This window comes from Oryctolagus cuniculus, chromosome 7 (genome assembly GCF_051225735.1).
Source record: "Oryctolagus cuniculus isolate XC-2025 breed Fujian yellow rabbit chromosome 7, ASM5122573v1, whole genome shotgun sequence".
Lineage (NCBI taxonomy): Eukaryota > Metazoa > Chordata > Mammalia > Lagomorpha > Leporidae > Oryctolagus > Oryctolagus cuniculus.
In genome coordinates, this window is record NC_142873.1 from 94,593,788 (window position 1) to 94,618,614 (window position 24,827).

General features: G+C 42.2%; 1 protein-coding gene across 7 annotated transcripts in view; it reads right to left on the minus strand.

The window, feature by feature from the left end:
• The window catches only part of MIGA1 (mitoguardin 1), a 107,721-nt gene that overhangs the window by 59,749 nt on the left and 23,145 nt on the right, over positions 1-24,827 (minus strand). For 6 of the 7 annotated variants that reach the window (XM_008265037.5, XM_017346160.4, XM_089300453.1 and 3 more), the window contains 4 exons: positions 18,774-18,910; positions 14,283-14,409; positions 2,285-2,418; positions 1,442-1,565 (listed from right to left, as the gene is read on the minus strand). In XM_008265037.5, coding sequence (XP_008263259.1) covers positions 1,442-1,565; positions 2,285-2,418; positions 14,283-14,409; positions 18,774-18,910 — 522 coding nt within the window. Of the gene's footprint in view, positions 1-1,441; positions 1,566-2,284; positions 2,419-4,012; positions 4,170-14,282; positions 14,410-18,773; positions 18,911-24,827 lie in introns of those variants that run through there. The other variant, XM_089300454.1, reaches the window with a different exon arrangement.

Genomic DNA, 24,827 nt, shown 5'->3' on the forward strand with positions numbered 1-24,827 from the left:
TCCAGTCCAGCTCTCTGCTCTGGCCCAGGAAGGAAGTGGAGGATGGCCCAAGTCCTTGGGCCCCTGCACCCGCATGGGAGACCAGGAGGAAGCACCTGGCTACTGGATTCGGATCAGCGTAGCTCTGTCCGTAGTGGCCATTTGGGGAGTGAACCAATGTAAGGAAGACCTTTCTCTCTGTCTCTCTCTCTCACTATCTAACTCTGTCAAATTAAAAAAAAGTAACAATAACAAATAAGAAATAGTTAACTATAAGCTCCACACTAGCAACATTACTGAAGCCTTACTGTAATCCTTAGGCTACATCAATACAATGTCAAATAATTTCTAGGTCAGGTTGGTAGAGAGAGTACCTGCTCATTCAAAACAGTTAACTTCTTCCCAAAGGCCCATTGAAAGTGACCAAAAAAATTTTTTTAATGGAGAAAAGTAAAGGAAGACCTTTCTCTCTGTCTCTCTCTCTCACTGTCCACTCTGTCAAAAAAAAATTTCGGAAAATGTCTTCTAGCTGAAAAAAGTTCCAGTTATAGTGTTACAGGAAGAAAAAAACATACAGTAAAAATGGGATGGAGATTCACAACCTCAGAAACATATATGTAGTTTTTGGCAAACATTTAAAATATTTTAAGTAATTATTTTTCTCGGGCCTCATTATAATGGCAGAATGACTTTTCTATGAATAGTCAACATATACCTACTTTAAAGAGCAAGGAGGAGCAGGCACATGACAGCAGTTAGACTGCCGTTTGGAGCACTCGTATTCCATATTGGAGAGCCTTGTTTGAGTCCCAACTACTCTGCTTCTAATCCAGCTTCCTGCTATTGCACACCCTGGGAGGCAGTGGATGGTGGCTAACATACTTGGATCCCTGCTACCCATGTGGTAGACCTAGATTGAGTTGTGGGCTCCAGGTTTCAGTCTGGCACAGCCATGACTATTGCAGGCATCTGGGGAGTGAGCCAGCAGATAGAAGATCTCTCTGTCTTTGTCTCTTTATCTGCCTGTCACATAAAGTGAAAATATATGAATAAAAAGTCAAGAGAAAAGAACTTTGAAGCAACTTCATGAATGAAGTCTTGGAAGGAGTGATCAACACTTCCCCAACTTTTTAAAAAAAGATTTATTTACTTATCTATTTATTTGAAAGAGAGACTGAGATGTCTTCATTTCCTGGTTCATTCCCAAAATGACCACAACTGTGGATGTGGGCCTGGCTTAAGATAAGAGTCAGGAACTCCATTCTAGTATCCTACGTGGGTGACAAGGGCCCAGGCATGAAGTTCACTTGAAAAATAAAACTGAAATAAATAATAGAACTACTTTTTTCATAACTATTTTATCAAACATGTATAACCTATTAATATATGACACTTAAATGATCTCAAGAATGTAAAAGAAAGTCAAACATTTCATAAAAGCCATATAAATTATCCATCTTACCAATATCATTAGCGAGGGAATTAGGGTCAGATCCCCCAAGGGTGGCTTCAAACTCCTCTTGCAGACGATATGCCCTTTGCAGCAGAGCTTCAAGTTTATGAATAAAGTCAGTACTAATAATATCCTACAAGGAGGGGAAAAAGAACGTTTGGCAATTATTAGATCCTAACATTAAAATTCTAATCATTTTCTACTCTTAAATCAAATGCAGGGAAAGTAAAAGATATAAGAAACTAGTGTTAGGCTATGTAAAGAGTACTACAGGCAGGAGTCCCGGGTTCTAGCTGTGCCTTGGCAAAAAAATTTCAGTTCTCAGGGATTCAGTTTCTTTATCCATGAAATTAAGGAGCTGTACTGGCTCAGGGGTATCCAAGTTAGGTCCTTGGACCAGAAGCATCATTGTCACCTGGGAACTTGAAAGTGTAAATCGTGTATCCACCCCAATCCTTCTTAATTAGAAACTGGTGCTGGAGGCCCTAAATCTGTGTTTTAATAAGACCTCCAGGTGATTCTGATGCCAGCTCCGGTTTGAGAACTGTAAGGACCAGTCCGGCTCCAGCTCTGTGATCTTTATGAACATAATGGCACCTAAAGTACAAAACAAACTTAAACATTTCTTTAGAAATTGTGTCTTCTTATTCTAAATACCCTAGGAAAGGAAAGAAACTTGATAGAATGCAAGTTCTGACATTTAACAATTATCTGAATAGAAAAAGCCCAACAAAAAGTAGTCTAAAAGGGGGAAAACAGTTCAATTAAATGCCGTGGAAAGCAAGTACACTGAATCAACATTAGACACAAGTTCTTCCAATATTATGGAGATCACCCTCAAATCATCCTTACATCTACGTTTTCTTCAGCAATGGCATCTCCTGCACCCAGTTTAATGGAACCGCAGGCTTCATCTTCAGCCTGTCTATTGCGAAAGGTTAGAGCTTGTTCCCATCGACGCAATGCCTCTTCAAACAATTCCATACCTAAAAATCAACAACAGAACAACTATAAACAAATAAAACCGATGCCAAAATAAAATTACTAAGAGCCTAGAATGTTTTCACATTACCATCAATGGTGCAATCTATTGTAATTTTGGCATTAAAGAATAATTCTATATTCACATATCATAGAATATTCATTTTCCAAAATGTTCTGTGCCTACAGTTCCAATCAACCAAAAATGAGAAATGAAATGGTCAGTATGTTTTCATTTCTTAACAAAATGTAACTCAAATGTATATGGTGTTCAAAATTTTTCTAGAACCTGAAAAACCTGACCAAAGTTCAATATCAGTGGCTAATCTTCATAGTCAAACAAGAACATTTCAAAATACCCCACAATATTAAAAATAAAACTGGTAGATAAATAGAAGAAACTAATTTATAAGAAGCTAACAGGTTTATAAATTCTCAGGAGACAGTAAAACTGAGAAGAAAGATACTAGCACAGAAGTCCTTTTGAATTCCTTTCAATCTTTATCCTAAATCACTCTGATCCCAATTTGCTGATGTGGATGGATAAACTCTGGGCCAAAGTATAACAAATCCGCAAGTCAGTGAATAAACTCATACAGGGTCATACTCCAAGTAAAAGTTGCATATCCCTGTTAAGAAAAGTTTTCATGGGGAAAAAGGGTAAATATATATCTGATTCTCCAAAGCAAAAAAAAAAAAGAAGAAGAAAGATGAAAGAAGAGGAAGAAGAAGAAGAGGAAGAGGGGGAGGAGGAAAAGGAAGAAGAAGAAGAAAGAGGAAGAGGAGGAAGAGGAAGAAGGGGAGGAAGAAGAGAAAGAGGAGGAAGAAGAGGAAGAAGAAGAGGAGGAAGAGGAAGAATAGGATGAGGAGGAAGAAGAGGAAGAAGAAGAAAAGGAAGAGGAAGAGGAGGAAGAGGAGGAAAAGGAGGAAGAAGAAGAGGAGGAGGAAGAGAAGAAGAAAGAAGAAGAGGAATAAGAAGAAGAGGAGGAAGAGAAAGAAGTAGATCTCTCAAAAGTAAAAATATTTTAAAATTTTAAATTTTCCACACATAGGAGCCAGCACTGTGGCCTAGCAGGTAAGGTTGCCACCTGCAATGCCAACATCCCATATCAGCACTGGTTTGAGATCCAGCTGCCCCACTTTTGATACAGCTTCCCACTAATGCAACTGGAAAAGCAGGGGAAGATGGCCCAAGCACTTGGGTCCCTGCACCCACGATGAAGACCCAGATACAACTCCTGGCTCTGGCTTGGCCCAATCCTGTCCAATGTGGCCATTTGGGGAGTGAAACAATGGATGGAAGATCTCACTTTATCTCCCTCTCTGTCTCTTCCTCTCTCTGTGTAACTGTTGACTTTCAAATAAATAAATTAACTCTTTAAAAATAATTTCCACATATAAAATAAAAAAAATCTTTAAAAGTTTCTCACTGAGGGATTAAGATGGTGGAGTAGGGAGGGAGCTTACTGCTTTAGTCTAGAAGATAGTTTTTAAAAAGTGGAGAGTGCATAGCAGGGAAGAGTTAGGGAGAAAATGGCAGAGGAAACTCCACACAAATTTGAGGGACACTGTGGATCAATGTGGAGGGGGTGGACATACATAACTCAGAACTCCAGCAACTGAGAACCTCAGCAGCAGCTTCGGAGAGTGAGGTGAGACTGGTCTGCAACAGCCCAAGCCACTAGTGATTAAGCCACAGGAAAGACCTGGAGGGAATCCAGCTTGGAGTCCTGTGGAAGAAAGTGTACCTGCCAAACTAGAGGAGAAAAAAAAGGTAAGGGCACACTTCTCTCTCTTCTCTCTCCCCAATCACCCTGCAATGGCATCCTGTAACAAGCTGAGAGAGAAGGCGCCATTTTGGATATACCAAACAGCTATAGCAGCTCATGTCCACACCCAGCAATCAGCCAAGCAGAAACACCTGGGTCTGGTGAGCAGAACTTACAGGGGGTGGGTGCTCATGACTGTGGGAGGCTTGCGTGCTGAGACCATGAAAACACTGAGGCTGTGTGGGAGGGCTCAGGGTATGGCTGGGACTTTGGGCAGTCACTGTGGGAGACTCCTCATGCTCAGGGCTCCCTGATTCCCTGGTGAGGGGTGGGAGTGTGGGTGGGAGGGCTGGCCTGGTGCAAAGAATCACCATGTTCTGAAGCGGGATACACAGCAGACTCATAGGATGGCAGATGTCCTAAACAGCATTCTGGCCTCAGAATCAGCCCTTAAGGCATTCGGATCCGGCTGAAAAGCCCATGAGAGTATTTCAGGCATGGAAAGCCAAGACGCTCTGGCAAAAAAAAAAAAAACAAACAAAAAAAAAAAACACAACAACCTAAATGAAAGATCTCCACAAGTGAGATCCCAGTGGAAAGAACAGGTCATCAAAGAAGGAGGTACCTTTCTCTGAAGGGAGGAGAGAACTTCCACTTTGACTATGGCCTTGTCTAAATATGATCAGAGTCGGTGAACTCAAAAGGCTTCTATAGCCTTGGCAACTCATGACAAGAGCCTAGGGTGATTACTGATGCCATAAACAAGAGTGTCAATTTGTTAAGTCAACAACAGGAGTCACTGTGCACTTACTCCTCATGTAGGATCTTTGTCCTTAGTGTGCTATACATTGAGATTTAATGCTATAACTAGTACTCAAACAGTATTTTTCACTTTGTGTTTCTACGTGGGTACAAACTGTTGAAATCTTTACTTAATATATACTAAACTGATATTCTGTACATAAAGAGAATTGAAAATGAATCTTGATGTGAATGGAAGGGGAGAGGGAGTGGGAAAGGGGAGGGTTGAGGGTGGGAGGGAAGTTATGGGGGGGAAGCCATTGTAATCAATAAGCTGTACTTTGGAAATTTATTTTCATTAAATAAAAGCTAAAAAAATTGAAAAAAAAAAAAGAATCACCATGTTCCTAAAGTTGTAATTATGAAGTATATGAAGTTTGTACCTGTAAAGCTGTATAGTTCTGCATACAGTCCTACAGGCTTACTTCTAAAGGTACAGTTTAAAAACTTACCATGGGACCCCAATCCCCTTAAGCTGGCTGGTAAAATAGTATTTTAGCGTTAAAGTAATCATATGGAAAGGATTATTGTCTGGTAATAATAAGATACAATTAAAAAGTGAATGCTCCAACATGGGAAGCAGTCCGTACAGTGGACTCATAGAATGACGATCGACTGGTTTAAGTAGCACTCTGACCTCAGAATCAGCTCTTAAGGCATTCTGGTCTGGCTGGAAAACCCATGAGAACCTTTTAGGTAGGGAAAGCCAAGATACTGTGGCAAAAAATATCCTACATGAAAAACCTCTGTGGGTGAGACCCCAATGGAAAGAAGTGCTCATCAAAGAAGGAGGTACTTTTCTCTGAAGGGAGCAGAGAACATCTACTTTGCTTATGGCCTTGTCTAAATATTGATGGAGTTTATGGATTCAAAAGGTTTCCATAGTTTATGCAGCTCATATCAAGAGCCTTGGGTGATCACTGACATCATACATAAGAGTGTTAATTGTTAAATTAAGAACAGGAGTCACTTTGCACTAACTTCCCATGCAGGACCTCTGTCCTCAAAGAGTTGTATTATGAGAGTTAACAGTAAAACTTGTTTTCAAAGATTTTTTTTAGTGTATTAAGTGGAGAATATTATTATGTCTCATCAGTTTTAGTTATGCTTAAGTGTCCAACTCCATTGCTTGTTTTCTTAAGTGCTTCCTTAATTAATAATAAACCGTGTTGTCAAGGACTTACTTTCTTTTAATGTATTAAGTGGAGGATATTCTTATGTCTCATAAGTCATAGTTATTTCTAAGTGTTTTCAAAAGATATATCATTCTTGGGTGCTTCTTTAAAGTTAATTAAGTTTCTAAAAAAAAGTGAAACGAATTTCAAGATGCAATAACTTTGAACAGTCCTTGTCTCGACTGTTGAGGAACATTTTTCTTGCGCAAATTGTTGAACTCTACTTAGTATGGAGCTGGTCTTCTGTGTATAAAGTTAATTGAAAATGGATCTTGGGGCCAGCACCGCGGCTCAGTAGGCTAATCCTCTGCCTTGCGGCGCCCGCACACCAGGTTCTAGTCCGGGTCAGAGCACTGGATTCTGCCCGGTTGCCCCTCTTCCAGGCCAGCTCTCTGCTGTGGCCCGGGAGTGCAGTGGAGGATGGCCCAAGTGCTTGGGCCCTGCACCCCATGGGAGACCAGGATAGGCACCTGGCTCCTGCCTTTGGATAGGTGCGGTTTGCCGGCCGCAGCGCGCCAGCCGCAGCGTGCCAGCCGCGGCGGCCATTGGAGGGTGAACCAACGGCAAAGGAAGACCTTTCTCTCTGTCTCTCTCTCTCTCTCACTGTCCACTCTGCCTGTCAAAAAGAAAAAGAAAATGGATCTTAGTGGAGAATGGGACTTGGAATGGGAGAGGGAGGAGGAGGAGTGGGAGTGTGGGTGGGAGGGTGGGTATGGTAGGAAGAATCACTATATTCTTAAAGGTGTACTTATGAAATGCAAGACGTTTGTATTCCTTAAATAAAACATATCTTTGGGGAAAATAAATAAATAAATACAGACTTAAAAAAAGAAAAGTTTCTCGGGCTGGCGCTGTGGCGCAGTGGGTTAATGCCCTGGCCTGAAGCACCGGCATCCCATAAGGGCACTGGTTCTAGTCCTGGCTGCTCCACTTCTGATCCAGCTCTCTCCTGTGGCCTGGGAAAGCAGTGGAAGATGGCCCAAGTCCTTGGGCCCCTGCACCCATGTAAGAGACCCGGAAGAAGCTCCTGGCTCCTGGCTTTGGATCGGAGCAGCTCAGGCCATTATGGCCAATTGGGGAGTGAACCAGCGAATGGAAGAGCTCTCCTTCAGCCTCTCCTCTTTCTGTGTAACTCTGACTTTCAAATAAATAAATCTTTTAAAAAAAAAGTTTTCTCAAGAATCCAAGCAAGATAGGATAAGTAAAACATACATCTCCACTAAAGTCATTTCTTCAATTATCTTTAGAACTTACAACCCTGAACAAATAAAATATTCCTTAAATACATGGGTCTTTCTTCCTTGTTAATTTTCTACAGCAAAAAAATATTTTTTAAATATTTCTTCTAACAATATAATGTATTTAAAATATAATCATACCTATTAAATCATATCTATTAAAAGACAATTATATGAGAACCATTCAAAAAATTCACGGAAGGGGCTGATGCTGTGGTGTGACAGGTTAAGCTGCCACCTGCAATGGCAGCATCCCATATGGGTGTCAGTTCTTGTCCAGCTGCTCCACTTCTGATTCAGCTTCCTGCCAATGCACCTGGAGAGAATGGTCCAAGTACCTGCGCCCCTCCCACCCATGTGGGAGACCTGGAAGAAGCTCGTGGCTCCTGGCTTCGGTCTGGCCCAGCCCCAGCAGTTGTAGCCATTTGGGAAATAAATCAACGGGTAGAAGAACTCTGTCTTTCCCTTGCCCTCTCTGTGACTCTGCCTTTCAAATAAATAAATCTTAAAAAAAAAAAAAAGTTCATTAAAAACAAATATTCTAATCCCCTTTTCCACAAACTGGTGACCCACACACATACCCTCGTTTCTGCATGCTATACTAATTTCATCCCTTTCCCACACCATCCCCCCTTTATCCATCTGGTTATTTTGGCTGAGCACAATAAGAATTTCTCCTAACAGCACAGATGTCCGAAGATACAAGTTGCCTCCTCAGTTAAGTATGTCAGATTACAACATGTCATCAGTTCTGTAATAGTTCTGCTGCCATTTTTATTTGTTATCCATTGAAACAATGGATGAGTGATTAGACTAGGTGATCCACAGGGCCCCTACCAATCTTAATTCTATGACATGAATCCCTGAAGCTTCTCTGGTTTTGTTTTATTTCTCCTCAATACACTCAATATTCTAACAGGAGCTGTGAGTGTAGGCTTACTAGGCACTATTAGAACAAGCTAGAGGCATTGTGGCATACTGGGCTAAGCCTCTACCTACAGTGCTAGCATTCCATTTGGGTGCCGGTTCTAGTCCCGGCTGCTCCTCTTCCAGTACAGCTCTCTGCTATGGCCTGGGAAAGCAGTGGAGGATGGGCCAAGGCCTTGGGCCCCTGCACCCACACGGGATACCCAGGCTTCGGATGGGCCCAGCTCCAGCCCATCTGGGGAGAAACAGCAGATGGAAGACCCTTTTCTCTGTCTCTCCCTCTGTCTGTAACTCTGCCTCTCAAATAAATTTAAAAATAAATAAATAAAGGCCACTGCTTATCTAGAAATACAGTGAGTTTATTTCTCTAGAGACTTCTAGAAAAGGTGCTGAAAGAACTACTCTTCCTTATTCTTCACAGGAATACCCATCACTGGAAATGATATAGTCTGGGGGGCAGTGCTGTGGTGTAGTGGGTAAAGCTGTGGCCTGCAGTGCTGGCATCCCATATGGGTGCCAGTTCAAGTCCTGGCTGCTCCACTTCAGATCCAGCTTTCTGCTGTGACCTGGGAAAGCAGTAGAAAATTACCCAAGCCCTTGGGCCCCTGCAACCACATGGGAGACGTGGAGAGGGCTCTTGGCTCCGGATCGGCGCAGCTCCGGCCTTTGTGGCCAGCTGGGGAGTGAACCAGAGATGGAAGACCTCTCTCTCTCTCTGCCCCTCCTTCTCTCTCTATGTAACTCTGACTTTCAAATAAATAAATAAATCTAATAAAAGAAGGAAGGAGAGGAGAGGGGAGGGGAGGGTAGGGGAGGGAAGGGGAGGGGAGAGGAGAGGAGAGGAGAGGAGAGGAGGGGAGGGGAGAGGAGAAGAGGGGAGGGGACGGGAGGGGAGGGGAGGGGACGGGAGGGGAGGGGAGAGGAGAGAGGAGGAGAGGAGAGGAGAGGAGAGGAGAGGAGAGGAGAGGAGAGGAGAGGAGAGGAGAGGAGAGGAGAGGAGGGGGAGGAGAGGAGAGAGGAAGGAAGGAAGAGAGGGAGGGAGGGAAAAGAAAAGAAACTACATAGTCTGAACTACTCTAGAGTATGGGATGGTTTAGCCTAACAATCCTTGCATTAGAAGAGTCTATTTTATCCTACTTTCATCCAGCAGCATACAGTCTAATGCCAGGTCTTGAACCACTGCTCTTTGGTTTGGCCTGTGTCAAGGATTTTTTGTTTGCTTTTCATTTAGTATGCATATCCATTAACATGAACAATGCCTCAAATATAGAGGGGAAAAGGAAAAGGCATTTGAATCTTCTATTTCTTTCTTATTTTTAAGATTTATTTATTTGAAAGGTGGAGTTACAGAGATAGGGAGGGAGCAACAGAGAGGTCTTCCATCTGATGGTTCACTCCCCAAATGGCCATAACGGCTGGGGCTGGGCCAAGCAGATGCCAGGAGCCAGGAGCCTCCTCCAGGTCTTCTACATAGGTGCAGAGGCCCAACCACTTGGGCCATCCTCCGCTGCTCTTCCAGGTGTATTAGCAGGGAGCTGCATGAGAAGAGAAGCAGCTGGGCCTTGAACCAGCACCCACACTGGATGCCAGCATTGCAGGCAGCAGCACTGCCTGCTCCACCAAAATGCCGGCCCCTGAATCTCCTATTTCAGTATTAGGTTCACTAGGTTCTTCTCCAGGGCTCTGGTGAGGCTTCCCAGCCATGCTCATGATCCAGACAAGAATAAGAAGATATGAAGTACAGGCTTCTTATTTTTCTTCTAGATATAAGAATACAAATGATTGGGTGGATATTGTGGCACAATGGACGAAGGTGCTGCATGGGATACCTACAACCCATATGGAACTGTGGGGTCGAGTCACAGCTACTCTATATCTGCTACAGCTCCCTGCTAATGTGCTTGGTAGGCAGTGGATGATGGCTCAAGAACTTCAGTTCTTGCCACCCATGTAGGAGACCTGAATGGAGTTCCTGGCTCCTGGATCAGCCTGGTCGAACCCTGGCTGCTGCACCCACTTGGAGAGTGAATTAATCAGTGGAGAGGATCTCTCTCCCTCTCTTTCTCTGTTTCTCTCGATGTGTTACTCTGCCTTTCAAACAGATAAACTTTTTTTAAAAAACAAACAAACAAACAAAGTGGCCTGCACTATAACACAGCAAATTAAGCTACCCAATGACACTGTTATTCCATGTGAGTGCCAGTTCCAGACCCAGCTGCTCCACTTCCAATCCAGCTCCCTACTAATGCACCTAGGAAATCAGCAGAGAATGCCTCAAGCACTTGGGCCCCTGACAACAATGGGAAGACCTTGCTGGAGTTCCAGGTTCCTGTCTTCAGCTTCGCCCACCACCAGCCCTTCCAGACAGAAAAGATCTCTCTCTTCCCCTACCCTGCTCTCTCTCTCCCTCTCTCTTTCAAATACATAAGTAAATCTTTTTTTTAAAAAGAATACAAGTAATAATAGATTTAAACAGATTACTGGCATAGACCTTCCAAGATGGTGGAATAGGGAGGGAGCTTACTGCTCTGGCCTAGGAGAAGATAGTTTAAAAAATGTGGAAAGAGTACAACTTCAGGGAAGAGTTAGGGAAAAAATGGCAGAGGAAACTTCACGCAAATTGGAGGGACACTGTGGCTCTATATGGAGGGTGTGAACTTGCACAGCTCAGGGCCCCAGCAGCAGAAAGCTCACATTTAGAAAGCAAGATGAGACCAGACCAGCAGCCCAAGCTACTGGCAATCAAGCCGGGGGAAGAGCCTGGTGTATCTGGCTTGGAGCCCTGTGGGGGACACTGTACCCACCAACCTAGAGGGGAAAAAAAGGGGACACACTTCTCTCTCCCTGACCACCCTGCAACTGCATCCTGTAACTAGCTGAGAGGGGCCAGGCACCATTTTGGACACACATAACAGCTGGGCCAGCTGCTGGCCACATACTTGGCAACCAGATGAGAGGAGACACCTGAGACTGGCCGGGAGAACTGACAGGGGGCTGGGTGCTTGTGAATGTGGGAGCCTTGTGTGCTGAGATGGACTATGAAAACACTACGGCTCCACGTGAGGGTGCAGGGTGTGGCTGGATCTATAAAACTGTTCATCCTACAGCTGCAGAATACACACTCTCATCAGTGCATGAAACTTTCTCTAGGATACAGCACAGGCTAGGCCAAAAAGCAAGTCTCAGCAAATTTTTAAAAACTGAGTAATACCATGCATCTTTTCTGACCACAAAGGAATGAAGCTGGAAATCAACAACTCAAGAATCCCTAGAGCATATGTAAACACATGGAGACTGAAAAACATGCTCCTGAATGAGCAATGGGTCACAGAAGGAATCAAAAGAGAAATCAAAACACTTAAAGTTTTTAAAAAGTTTTTTTTTTTCATACTATTTGTTGAACTCTTTACTAAGTACAGAGTTAATCTTCAGCATATAAAGTTAATTGAGGGGCCGGCATTGTGGCATCATGGGTAAGGCCACTGCCTGCAGTGCTGGCATCCCATATGGGCACCAGTTCGAGTCCCAGCTGCTCCACTTCTGATCCAGCTCTCTGCTATGGCCTGGGAAAGCAGTGGAAGACGGCCCAAGTCCTTGGGCCCCTGCACCCACACAGGAAACTCAGAAGAAGCTCCTTACTCCTGCCTTTGGATTGGCACAGCTCCGGCCTTTGTGTCCAATTAGGGAGTGAACCAGCAGATGGAAGACCTCTCTCTCTCTCTGCCTCTGCCTCTATTTCTTTCTGTGTAACTCTGACTTTCAAATAAATAAATAAATAAATAAATCTTTAATAAATAAATAAATAAAGTTAATTGAGTGGCTGGTGCTATGGTGTAGTGAGTGAGGCCACCGCCTGCAGTGCCGGTATCCCATATGGGTGCTGGTCCAAGTCCCGGCTGCCCCACTTCTGATCCAGCTCTTAGCTATGGCCTGGGAAAGCAGCAGAATGTAGCCCAAGTCCCTGGACCCTGCACCCACATGGGATACCTGGAAGAAGCTCCTGGCTCCTGACTTCAGATCAGCCTGGCTCCAGCCATTGCAACCATTTGAGGGGGGAACCAGTGGTTGGAAGACCTCTCTCTTTCACTCTGCCTCTTTTCTCTGTAACACTGTATTTCAAATAAATAAATAAAATATTTTAAAAAACCACTCTGGGTTACATTAAAAAATAAATTTAATTTAAAAATAGATCTTAATAAAAAATAAAAATGGGAATAGGAGAGGGAGGAGGAAGAAGGGTGGGAGTGCAGGTGGGAGAGTGGGTACAGTGGGAAGAATCACTATGTTCCTAAAGTTGTATTTATGAAACATGTGAAGTTTGTATACCTTAAATAAAAGGCTTCTGGGGAAAAAAAAAATTACTAAGTAGAGTGGATTCTGACAGATTCATTATATAAGAGTCAACCAAGGGTCCAGTGCTGTGGTGTAGCAGGTAAAGCCGCCACCAGCAGTGCTGGCATCCCATATGGGCACTGGTTCGTGTCCCAGCTGCTCCACTTCTGATCCAGCTCTCTGCTGTAGTCTGGACGGGCAGCAGAAGATGGCCCAAGACCTTGAGACCCTGCACCCATGTGGGAGACACGGAAGAAGCTCCTGGATTTGGATTGGCACAGCTCCAGCCATTGTGGCCAACTGGGGAGTGAACCAGTGGATGGAAGACCTCTCTCTCTCTCTCTCTGCCTCTCCTTTTTTCTGTGTGTGTAACTCTTTCAAATAAATAAATAAATCTTAGAAAAAAAAAAAAAGTCAACTGATTAGCTTAGCTTATTAAAGTAGGCAGAATAACAGCCACCCAAAAATATCAGGACTTAATTCCTGGCACTGCTGAATGCTACCTTATGAGGATAAAAGGCCTTTGTGGATATGATTAAGTTAAGGACCCTAACATGAGATTGGTCTAATGGGTCCTAAATCTAATCACAAATATCCTTGTGAAAGAACAGTACAGGGAGATTTGATACACACAGAGGATAATGACTGGAGTGAGAAGTCACAACCCAAGGAATGCTGGCAGCCACTAGAAGCTGGAAGACGAAAGAATGCATTCTTCCCCAGGCCTCTAAAAGAAGATGGCTCTACTGATACTATGGTTTCATCTCAGTAATGATTTTAGGCTTCTGGCCTCCAGAACATATTGAATAAAATAAATTTCTTTGTTTTAAGTCACCAAGTTTGTGGTAACTTGTTATACCATTCTCTGGAAACTAATACAATGGGTTATGTGGTACCAAATAGAAACAACAAAAATAGAAACATTTTAAAATTATAGTTGCTTCTCTTAGAACAATTCAATGTTTTTAAAATTAAATAGCATAATATCTTTTTTTTTTTTTTTGACAGGCAGAGTGGACAGTGAGAGAGACAGAAAGGTCTTCCTTTGCCGTTGGTTCACCCTCCAATGGCCGCCGCAGCCGGCGCACTGCAGCCAGCACACGGCGCTGATCCAAAGGCAGGAGCCAGGTACTTATCCTGGTCTCCCATGGGGTGCAGGGCCCAAGCACTTGGGCCATCCTCCACTGCCCTCCCAGGCCACAGCAGAGAGCTGGCCTGGAAGAGGGGCAACCGGGACAGAATCCGGTGCCCCGACCAGGACTAGAACCCGGTGTGCTGGCGCCGCTAGGTGGAGGATTAGCCTATTGAGCCACGGCGCCGGCCATTCATTCATGGAGAGAGAGGTCTTCCATCCACTGGTTCACTCCCCAGATGGCCGCAACAGCCGGAGCTGTGCCGATCCGAAGCCAGGAGCCAGGAGCTTCCTTCAAGTCTCCCACGTGGGTGCAGGGGCCCAAGGACTTGGGCGATCTTCTACTGCTTTCCCAGGCCATAGCAGAGAGCTGGATCAGAAGAGGAGCAGCAGGACTCAAACCGGCACCCATATGGGATGCTGGCGCTTCAAAGCCAGCGCTTTAACCTGCTGCACCACAACACTGGCCCCATAACTTTAACATATTATTCTTACCCATTAAGTATAAATTCTCAGGAGTGGTCACCGGAATATTAACAAGTTTAATATCATCTTCATCTGGTTTGTCCCAGGAATTAGAATTGCCACAAGCACAGCTATGACAAGAATTGACACTCTGGACCTAAAATGAAGATTGATATAAGTTACTTCAAAATCTCTCTTGTGATAGTATGCTGTGATTTATTCCACATTTGCAAATTATATGAATACTATTCTTAGTAAAAAAAAAAAATCCATGCACTCCCACCTGAAGAAAGAATTTCAATTATATTCATACTTAAGTCATGTGACCCTAAAAATTCTGTGCTTATTTGCTCAAAAACACACAGAGGAAAATTTTGAACATAAATCAGTTATGTCCACAAAAAATCTGAAGTATTTACTTATAAATCTTATGTATCAATCAATGTAATACATCACATTAACAAACTGAAAAACAAAAACCACATGATTATCTCATTATCAAATGCAGAGAAAGCATTTGATAAAATACAACATCCTTTCATGATGAAAAATTTAAGCAAATTGGTTATAGAAGGAACATTCTTCAACACAATCAAGGCAATTTATGACAAAACTATGGACAGTGTCCTATTGAATGGGAAAATGCTGGAAGCATTCCCACTGAGATCCAGACAAATATGCCCACTCTCACTATTACCATTCAATATAGTCCTGGAAGTTTTAGCCACAGCCATTAGGCAAAAAAAAATTAATTAAAGAGAAGCAAATTGGGAAGGAGGAAGTCAAACTGTCCCCATTTGCAGATAACATGATTCTTTATATAGGGGATCCAAAAAAGACTCCACTAAGAAACTATTGGAACTCATAAAAGAGCCTGGTAATATGCAGAATATAAAAACACACTGAAGTCAATAGCCTTTGTATACAGACAATGCCACAGCTGAGAAAAAAATTCTAAGATGAATCCCATTCACAATAGCTACCAAAAAAAATCTTAAAATAAATTTAACTAAGGATATCAAAGATCTCTACGATGAGAATCACAAAATATTAAAGAAAGAGACAGAATAAAACACACAAGAAAAGGAGAAATCTTCCATGTTTATGGATTAGAAGAATCAATATCATCAAAATGTCCATACTACTGAAAGCAATTTACAGATTCAATGTGATACCAATCAAAATACCAAGCAAATTCTTCTCAAATATACAAAAAATGATGCTAACATTCATATGGAAACACAAGAGACCCCAAATAGCTAAAGCAATCTTACACAACAAAAACAAAGCCATAGGCACCACAATACCAGACTTCAAGACATACTACAGGGCTGTTATAATCAAAACAGCCTGGTACTGGTACAAAGAGAAATGCATAGATCAATGGAACAGAAAAGAAATGCCAGACATTAATCCAAGCATCTACAACCAACCATCTTTGACATAGGATCTGAAACTAATCCCTGGAGCAAGGACAGTCTCTTCAATAAATGGTGCTGGGAAAACTGGATCTCCCCAAGACCCCTACCTTACACTTTACACACAAATGCACTCAAAATGGATTAAAGACCTAAATCTATTAACTGATACCATCAAATTATTAGAGAACAGTGGGAAAAACCCTGCAAAACATTGGCATATGCAAAGGGTTCTTGAAAAAAGACCCCAGAGGCACAATCAAAGCTAAAATTAACATCAAATTGAGAAGCTTATAAATTGGAGAAAAAAAAATGCTCAGCAAAATGAAGCGTCAACTGACAGAATGTGAGAAATTATTTGCAAACTATTCAACTGATAAAGGATTAATAACCAGAATATACAAATAGATCAAGAAATTCAACAACAAAAAAATAAACAACCAAGTTAAGAAATGGGCAAAGGATTTGAACAGGTATTTTTCAAAAGAGGAAATCCAAATGGCCAACAGACACATTAAAAAATGTTCAGGATCACTAGCCATCAGGTAAATACAAATCAAAAGCACAATAAGGTTTTACCTTATCCCTCACCCCCGTGAGAATGGCTTTCATACAAAAATCAACAAACAAGTGCTGGCGAGGATGTAGGGGAAAATGTACCCTAATCCACTGTTGGTGGAAATTTAAACTGGTACCTACTGTGGAAGACAGTATGGAGATACCTCAGAAACTGAATATAGACCTATCATATGACCCAGCCATCCCATTCCTCAGAATTTACATAAGGGAAACGAAATCAGAATATAAAAGAGTTATCTGTACCCCCATGTTCATTGTAGCTCAATCACAATAGCTAAGTAGGCCGGCTCACTAGGCTAATCCTCCACCTTGCGGCACCGGCACACCGGGTTCTAGTCCCAGTCGGGGAGCCGGATTCTGTTCCAGTTGCCCCTCTTCCAGGCCAGCTCTCTGCTGTGGCCAGGGAGTGCAGTGGAGGATGGCCCAAGTCCTTGGGCCCTGTACCCCATGGGAGACCAGGATAAGTACCTGGCTCCTGCCATCGGATCAGCGCAGTGTGCTGGCCGCAGTGCGCCAGCCGCAGCGGCCATTGGAGGGTGAACCAATGGCAAAAAAAGGAAGACCTTTCTCTCTGTCTCTCTCTCTCACTGTCCATCTGCCTGTCAAAAAAAAAAAAAATAGCTAAGTTATAGGATCAACCCAAATGCTCATCAACTGAAGACACGCTAAAGAAATTATATGTACACCATGGAATACTATACAGCAGTAAAAAATTAAATCCTGTTGTTTGCAGCAAAATGGATGAAACTAGAAAACATCATACTTAGTGAAAAATAAGCCAGTCCCAAAGGACAAATACCATATGTTCTCCCTGATCTGTGATAATTAATAGAGTACCTAAAAGGTAATCTACAGAAGTAAAACTAACGCTTGAGATGCAATGACTTTGAACAGCCCTTGTCTCGACTATTGAGGAACAGGGTTTTTTTTATTCAATTTTTTAAATTCTTAGTATAGAGTTAACCGTATATGTATAAAGTTAATTGAAAATAGATCTTGGTAAAAAATACGAATGGGAATAGGAAATGGCGAAGGTAGAAGGGTAGAAGTGTGGATAGGAGGCAGTTACAGTGGGAGAATCACCATATTCCTGAAGTTGTATTTTTAAAAAGCATGAAGTCTATATTCCTTAAATAAAAAGTTTCTTGGATGGGGCTGGTGCTGTGGCGCAGCAGGTTAATGCCCTGGCCTGAAGTGCTGGCATCCCATATGGGTGCCAGTTCAAGTCCCGGCTGCTCTACTTCCAATCCAGCTCTCTGCTATGGCCTGGGAAAACAGTAGAAGATGGTCCAAGTCCTTGGGCCCCTGCACCCATGTATGAGACCCAGAAGAAGCTCCTGGTTCCTGACTTCGGATCAGCCCAGCTCCAGCCACTGTGGCCATTTCGGGGGTGAACCAGGAGATGGAAGACTGCTCTCTTTCTCTCTCTCCTTTTCTCTGTGTTTAACTCTTTCAAATAAATAAATAAGTAAATCTTTTAAAAAAAAAACTCTTCTGGGAAAAATTTTTTAAAAAATATGGCCAGTACTTAACAAAAAAAAGAAAGAAACAATGACCAAGCCACGATGGCAGAGATACACACTGCCCCTAAGCATACATAAGATAATGTATGAGTTCATCTTTAAGGACAGGAATTACACAAGGGTAGGGGACACACTTTTCTTGATATATTTTTTCCCTATTCTGTATTTAGTAGTAAGTACCTATCCCACCCTTACTTTTCTATGTTTAAACTACATTAGATTTAACCTAATAGTAACTTTATTCCTCTCTTGTCAATATTAATGTTCCAAAGAAGGAGATGAGGAACCTCATATTTTACTAAAACAAACTAAAGACTTTTACCCAGATTCATCAAGTGATTCTGCTGACTGAGCACAAAGCCTGACTCTTCTGTTAAAAGACAATTATGGGGCCAGCGCTGTGGTGTAACAGACTAAGCCTAAGCCTGTGGCACCAGCATGCCATATGAGCGCTGGATCGAGTCCTGGCTGCTCCTCTTCAGATCCAGCTCTTGCTATGGCCTGGGAAAGCAGCAGAAAATGGCCCAAGCACTTGGGCCCCTGCACCTGCGTGGAAGACTCAGAAGAAGCTCCTGGCTCCTGGCTTCAGGTATTGCGGCCATTTGGGGAGTGAACCAATGATGGGTGACCTTCTGTCTCTCCCTCTCTCGTTTGTAATTCTACCTCTCAAATAAATAAATAAAATCTTTTTTTTAATAAGACAATTATATGAGGAGCCTGGCAGATGCTCTTGAAAATAATCTAACTTTGCAGATGCTGTTACAGAGCATCTAATTTTGAAGCAACACACTCACATAAATAACATTCCCACAGGTCCCATCACTTACTCAAAGAAAACTGGTTAGCAAAAGGACACTTTTACTTGACTAAGCAAAGCAAACATAACTAGGTAATTTCTTACGGCTATTTCCATACTAAGAGCTATAAATGTATGACACTTAAACTAATAGATAACAAGGGACACATACATAAACATAAGAAAACCATTTTTCTTTACTTACAGAGGCCAAACTTTGCACTGAACCTGAGTATTTACTGAAAAGTCCTCCATTAGCATAGTTACAGGACTGAGATCCTTTGTCTTTGGTGGAACTTAAAGATAATGTCAAATTCTGCCTGCTACTGGAACAACTTGAACCTACCAAACAAACAGACCAATATTAAAATTTATCCAATGATAAATTTCCAGTTGAATTTTAAAGCTTGCATTATAAACTCATTCAGAAAGTTTCTGATTTTAAAACATAGTTTACTCAATTGTACAAATTATTCAATATACATAATTATAAAAATCTATATCTCTATACAATATTTTTAATGTGGCTAGACTCTGCTTCTGAAATGAAGAATAAAATGTTCACCCAACTAAACAGCATAGTACTGAATTGTCTATTGCTGACAGCATAAAAATATAATTACAAGTATTCAAATTAACAAAATATACATGCTTCCTTGCCTGTATGACATCTAAGCTCTATCCACACCCCATTATACTACAACTAATTTTTTTAAACTGACAAACAAAAATTGAACTATTTATGGAGTATCAGGTGATGTTTTGATACATGTGTACATGGTAAAATGCTCAAGTCAGGGTAAACGTACCTATCCCTTCAAACACGCATCATTTCATTTGGTGAAAATATCCAAAGTCCTTTCTCTAGATCATATAAAATTCACAGTACATAATCATTGCCTATAGTCACCCCTTGGTACAGTAGAACACAAAAACTTAACTTCTACTGAACCGTAACTTAGTGACTGTTGACAAACCTTTTCCAATCTTTCATCTCCCCTTGTCTCCTCAGCCTCTGATAACTACTATTCTACCCCTAGCTTCTTTGAGATCAACTTTTAAAGATTCTATGTATCACGCTGGCATTCTGGCATAGCTGGTAAAGCCACCATCTGCAACACCAGCATCCCCTATGGGTGTCAGTTTGAGTCCTAGAGGCTCCAATTCCAATCCAGCTCCCTGCTAATGTGCCTGGGAAAACAGCAGCAGATATCCTAAGTCCTTGGGCCCCTGCACCCACGTGGGAGACCTGAAAGAAGCTCCTGGCTCCAGGCTTCAATTGGCCCAGCCCTGGCTGTTGCAGCCATTTGGGAAGTGAATCAGCAGATGAAAGATCTCTGTGTATTTCCTTCTTTCTCTCTCTCTCTAACTCTGCCTTTCAAATAAATAAAATAGATCTTTTTAAAAGGAAGGAAATTGTTTCTATGTACTATATATTTTATATCTGTTTACACTTCTAATAGTGATATAACTGATATTTTGAAAAACATATGGACAGAAAACATGTTGTTAAAATAAACCCAAGCTGGCACTATAGTGTATGTAGTAGGTAAATCCTTGGCATATGGTGCCTGCATCCCTTATGGGCACCGGTTCTAGTCCTGGCTGCTCCTCTTGATCCAGCTCTCTGCTTACGGCCTGGGAAAGCAGTAGAAAATGGCCCACATCCTTGGACACCTGCATCCGCATGGGAAACCCAGAGGAAGCTCCTGGCTCCTGGCTTCGGATCAGCCCAGCTCCAGCTGTTGCAGCCATTTGGGGAGTGAACCAGCAGGTGGAAGACCTTTCTATCTCTCTCTCTCACTGTCTGTAACTGTGCCTCTCAAAAAATTAAATAAAGTCTTTAAAAAAATAAAATAAAATAAACCCATCCAGTACCAATAAATAAACTAATTCCTGGAATTAAAAATTTAATTTTTCCCATAGCTTTGTGAGCATTTGTTACCTTTTGTCTTTTAGATAACTGCCATTCTTTTTTTTAAAAAAAAAAAGATTTATTTATTTATTTATTTATTTGAAAGTCAGAGTTAGAGAAGGAGAGGCAGTGAGAAAGAGAGGTCTTCCACGTGATGGTTCACTCCGCAACTGGCTGTAACAGCCAGGGCTGGGTCATGCCAAAGCCAGGTGCCAGAAATTCAATTCAGGTCTCCCAGGGCTGGTGCTGTGGCATAGCAGGCTAACCCTCCACCTGCAGTGCCGGCATCCCACGTGGGCAGCTGTTTGTGTCCCGGCTGCTCCTCTTCCAAACCAGCTCTCTGTAGCTTGGGAAAGCAGTGGAGAATGGCCCAAGTGCTTGGACCCCTGCACCTGCATGGAAGGCCTGGAAGAAGCTTATGGCTCCTGGCTTCATATCAGCTCAGCTGGGAAGTGAACCAGAGGATGGAAGACCTTTCTCTCTGTCTCTCCTTCTCTTTCTAAAACTCTTACCTCTCGAATAAATAAATAAAATTTAAAAAAAATTCAGGACTCCCATGTGGGTGGCATAAACTCAACTACTTTTTAAAAAATTTTATGGCATAGTGGGTAAAGCCACAACCTGCTAGTGCTGGCATCTCATAGGGCACTGGATCAAGTCCCAGCAACTCCAGTTCTGATCCAGCTTTCTGCTATTGCTTGGGAAAGAAACAGAAGATGGCCCAAGTGCTTGGCCCCTGCACCCATGTGGGAGAACAGGAAGATGCTCCTGGATCCTGGGTTCAGATTACCCAGCCCCAGCCATTGCAGCTATTTGGGGAGTGAGCCTCCCCTCACCCCCACCTCTCCTTCTCTCTCTGTATAACTCTACCTTTCAAATAAATAAATCTTTAAAAAAATTTTTAATCATTTATTTTCATTGTATTTCAAAAACAGAGAAACAGAATCAGTGAGAGAGAGAGAGAGAGAAAACAGAGACAGAGACAGAGCTATCTTTGATTCACTGGTTCACTCCCTCAAATACCTGAAACTGTACCAGGCCAACACCAGGAGCCAGGATCCCAATCTAAATCTCCCACCTGGGGAGCAGGGACCCAAGTAATTGAGCCATCATCTGCTACCTTACAGAGTAAAGATAAGCAGGAAGCTGCAATCAGAAGCAGAGACAGGACTCTAATACAGGATCCAGGCATCCCAAGCAGCTTCGTAACCACAACATTGAAGCCCTCCCTAGGACGCAATGACTCAAGCCATCAGCTGCTGCCTCCCCAGCTATACTGTAGCAGGAACTCACACCTGGCACTCTGACATCAGATGTGTGACTCCTAAGCAGCATCTTCACTGCTAGGCCAATGCCTACCCTACAGTATATTTTTAAATAGTATAATGCCTCCTGCTTTGTTCTTTTCACTCAAATTGCCTTGGCTATTTGGGTTTTTTTTGTTTTGTTTTGTTTTTGTTTTTGTAGTTCCATATGAATTTTAGGGCTGTTTTTTCCAGTTCTTTGAAGAATGTCATTGGCGTTTTGATAGGGATTCCATAGACATGAGATGTCTTTACACTTCTACCCTTTCTATTTCTTTGATTAGTGCTTAATAGGTTCCATTGTAGAGATCTTTTACTTCTTTGGTTAAATTTATTCCTAGGCATTTTATTTATTTAATTGAAGCTATAATAAATGGAAATGCTTCCTTGATTTTTTTTTTTCAGGTAACTCACTACCAGTATATAGATAGGTTACAGATTTTTGTATGCTAATTTTGTAACCTGGATTTTTTTTTTTTTTTTTTTGACAGATAGAGTTAGACAGTGAGAGAGAGAGACAGAGAGAAAGATATTCCTTCCATTGGTTCACCCCGCAAATGGCTGCCATGGCCAGAACTACACCGATCCGAAGCCAGGAGCCAGGTGCTTCTTCCTGGTCTCCCAAGTGGGTGCAGGGCCCAAGCACTTGGGCCATCTTCCACTGCCTTCCTGGGCCACAGCAGAGAGCTGGACTGGAAGAGGAGCAACTGGGACTAGAACCCGGCGCCCATATGGGATGCTGGTGCTGCAGGTGGAGGATTAGCCAAGTGAGCCACAGCACCGGCCCAGTAACCTGGATCTTGAATTTGCTTTTTTGAACAAAATTCTTCTAAGAGTTTCTTGATAGGTCTTTGGGGTTTCCTGTATGTAGGGTCATGCAAACAGAGACAACTTGACTTATTCCTTCCCAATTTGGATGCCTTTTATTTCTTTTGCCTAACTGCTCTAGCCAGGACTTCCAGTACTATACTGAATAAAAGTATGCCCAAAATTCTTTTTTTTTTTTTTTTCTCTTGAGACATAGGGAAAGAGAGCTCCCAGTACTGGTTCACAACTCAAAATCTCCAACTGGTTTAAGGTAGCCAGGCCAACACCAGGAGCTAGAATTCAATCTGGGTTTTCCACGTAATTGGGAGGAACCCAACTACTTGGGCCATCACCACTGCCTATCAGGGTCTGCATCTGTAGGAGGCTGGAGTCAGGAGCTGGGGCTGGGACTGCTACCCAATCACTCTTCTTTTTTTTTTTCTTTTTTTTCTTAAGATTTATTTATTTATTTGAAAGGTAGAGTTACAGAGAGGCAGAGAGAGAGAGAGAGAGGTCTTCCATCCACTGGTTCATTCCCCAGATGGCTGCAATGACAATCTAAAGTCAGGAGCCAGGAGGTTCTTCCAGGTCTCCCACGTGAGTGCAGGGTCCCAAGCACCTGGGCCATCTTCTACAGTTTTCCCAGGCCATAGCAGAGAGCTGGATAGGAAGTGGAACAGTCAGGACTCAGATGGGTGCCTGTATGGGATGTTGGCATTGCAAGAGGTGGCTTTACCTGCTGCGCCATAGTGCTGTCACTCCCCCAACCCAATCACTCTTGATATGGGATATAGGCATCTTAATTGCTAGGCCACATGCCTGACCCTAGAATTAGCTTTTTTCTTATATTTGTAAACTTTTAATTGTTATTATTTTTTTTGAGGGGATGAGAGAGATGTTCCAGCCACTGATTCACTCTTCAATTGTCTATAACAAGCTAGGGCTGGGCCAGGTCAAAGCCAGGAGCCCAGAACTCAATCTGGGTCTTCTACATGGGTTGCAAGGGTGTAAGTACTTGGGCCATCACTTGCTGCCTTCTAGCATATACATCATTAGGGAGCTGAAATTTGAGGTTGAGCTAGGACTCAAACCCAGGCACTCTGATAGGGGATGTGGGCACCCCATAGGAGTCTTAACCACGATACTGAACACCTGTCTCTATAATGGGGTTTGTATACTTCTGTCTTCTCTACCCATCTGTTCATCCTTCCAGGGAAAACATCATGTCAGTTTGTCTTAATAAGGAATTATGAGGCTCCTAGATTAAACTCCTAGCTTTTATAAGCTACATAATCAAGGGAAAGTCACTTGCCCTTCTCATATCATGTTTTATTAATAAAATTGGAACAATAATATAGAATTATATTAATTCATAGGATCACTATAAAAGATTTAAAAAAGTACCAAATATACAGCCCTTAGCTAAGACCTAAAAAATAAAACCCCAGTGATTGACAGTGATCATTATGTGTCAACGTTCATTGTGCGTGGCACAAAATAGTCATTCATTATTGGCTGAATAAATGAATTGGAGAAGCATAACATATACTAAATAATAAAAAAAAACTTAACAATTCTAGTATGCTAACAAAATTATCTGATACAATGTGTCAACATGTTCTGTATCTAACAGATGTTATATATCCTTTAAAGGCCAACAATCTACTTGAATTGGAGAAGCATAACATACTAAATAATAAAAAAAAAACTTAATTCTAGTATGCTAACAAAATTATCTGATACAATGTGTCAACATGTTCTGTATCTAACAGATGTTATATATCCTTTAAAGGCCAACAATCTACTTGTAGAACTTTATATATTGAGCAGTTGACAAGTATATGCAAAACAAGAAAGATACAAACATCCTAAAGGGATAAACAGGGTAAAAGATAAATAAATTAGGATACATTTGTACATATTTAACACTAATTAACATATTAAAATGATAGATAGAGATTGACCTGGTCCTGCCAAATATTTTAAGATTTTTTATTTATTGTATTTGAGAGTTAGAGTTACAGAGAGTGAGAGACAAAAAGAAAGATCTTCCTTCCATTGTTTCACTCCCCAAATGGCCGCTATAGCCGGTGCTGGGCTGGCCTGAAGCCAGGAGCCAGGTGCTTCCTCCCAGTCTCCCATGTAGGTGCAGGGGCCCAAGGCCTTGGCCCATCCTCCACTGCCCTCCCGGGCCACAGCAGAGAGCTGGACTGGAAGAGGGCAGCCGGGTCTA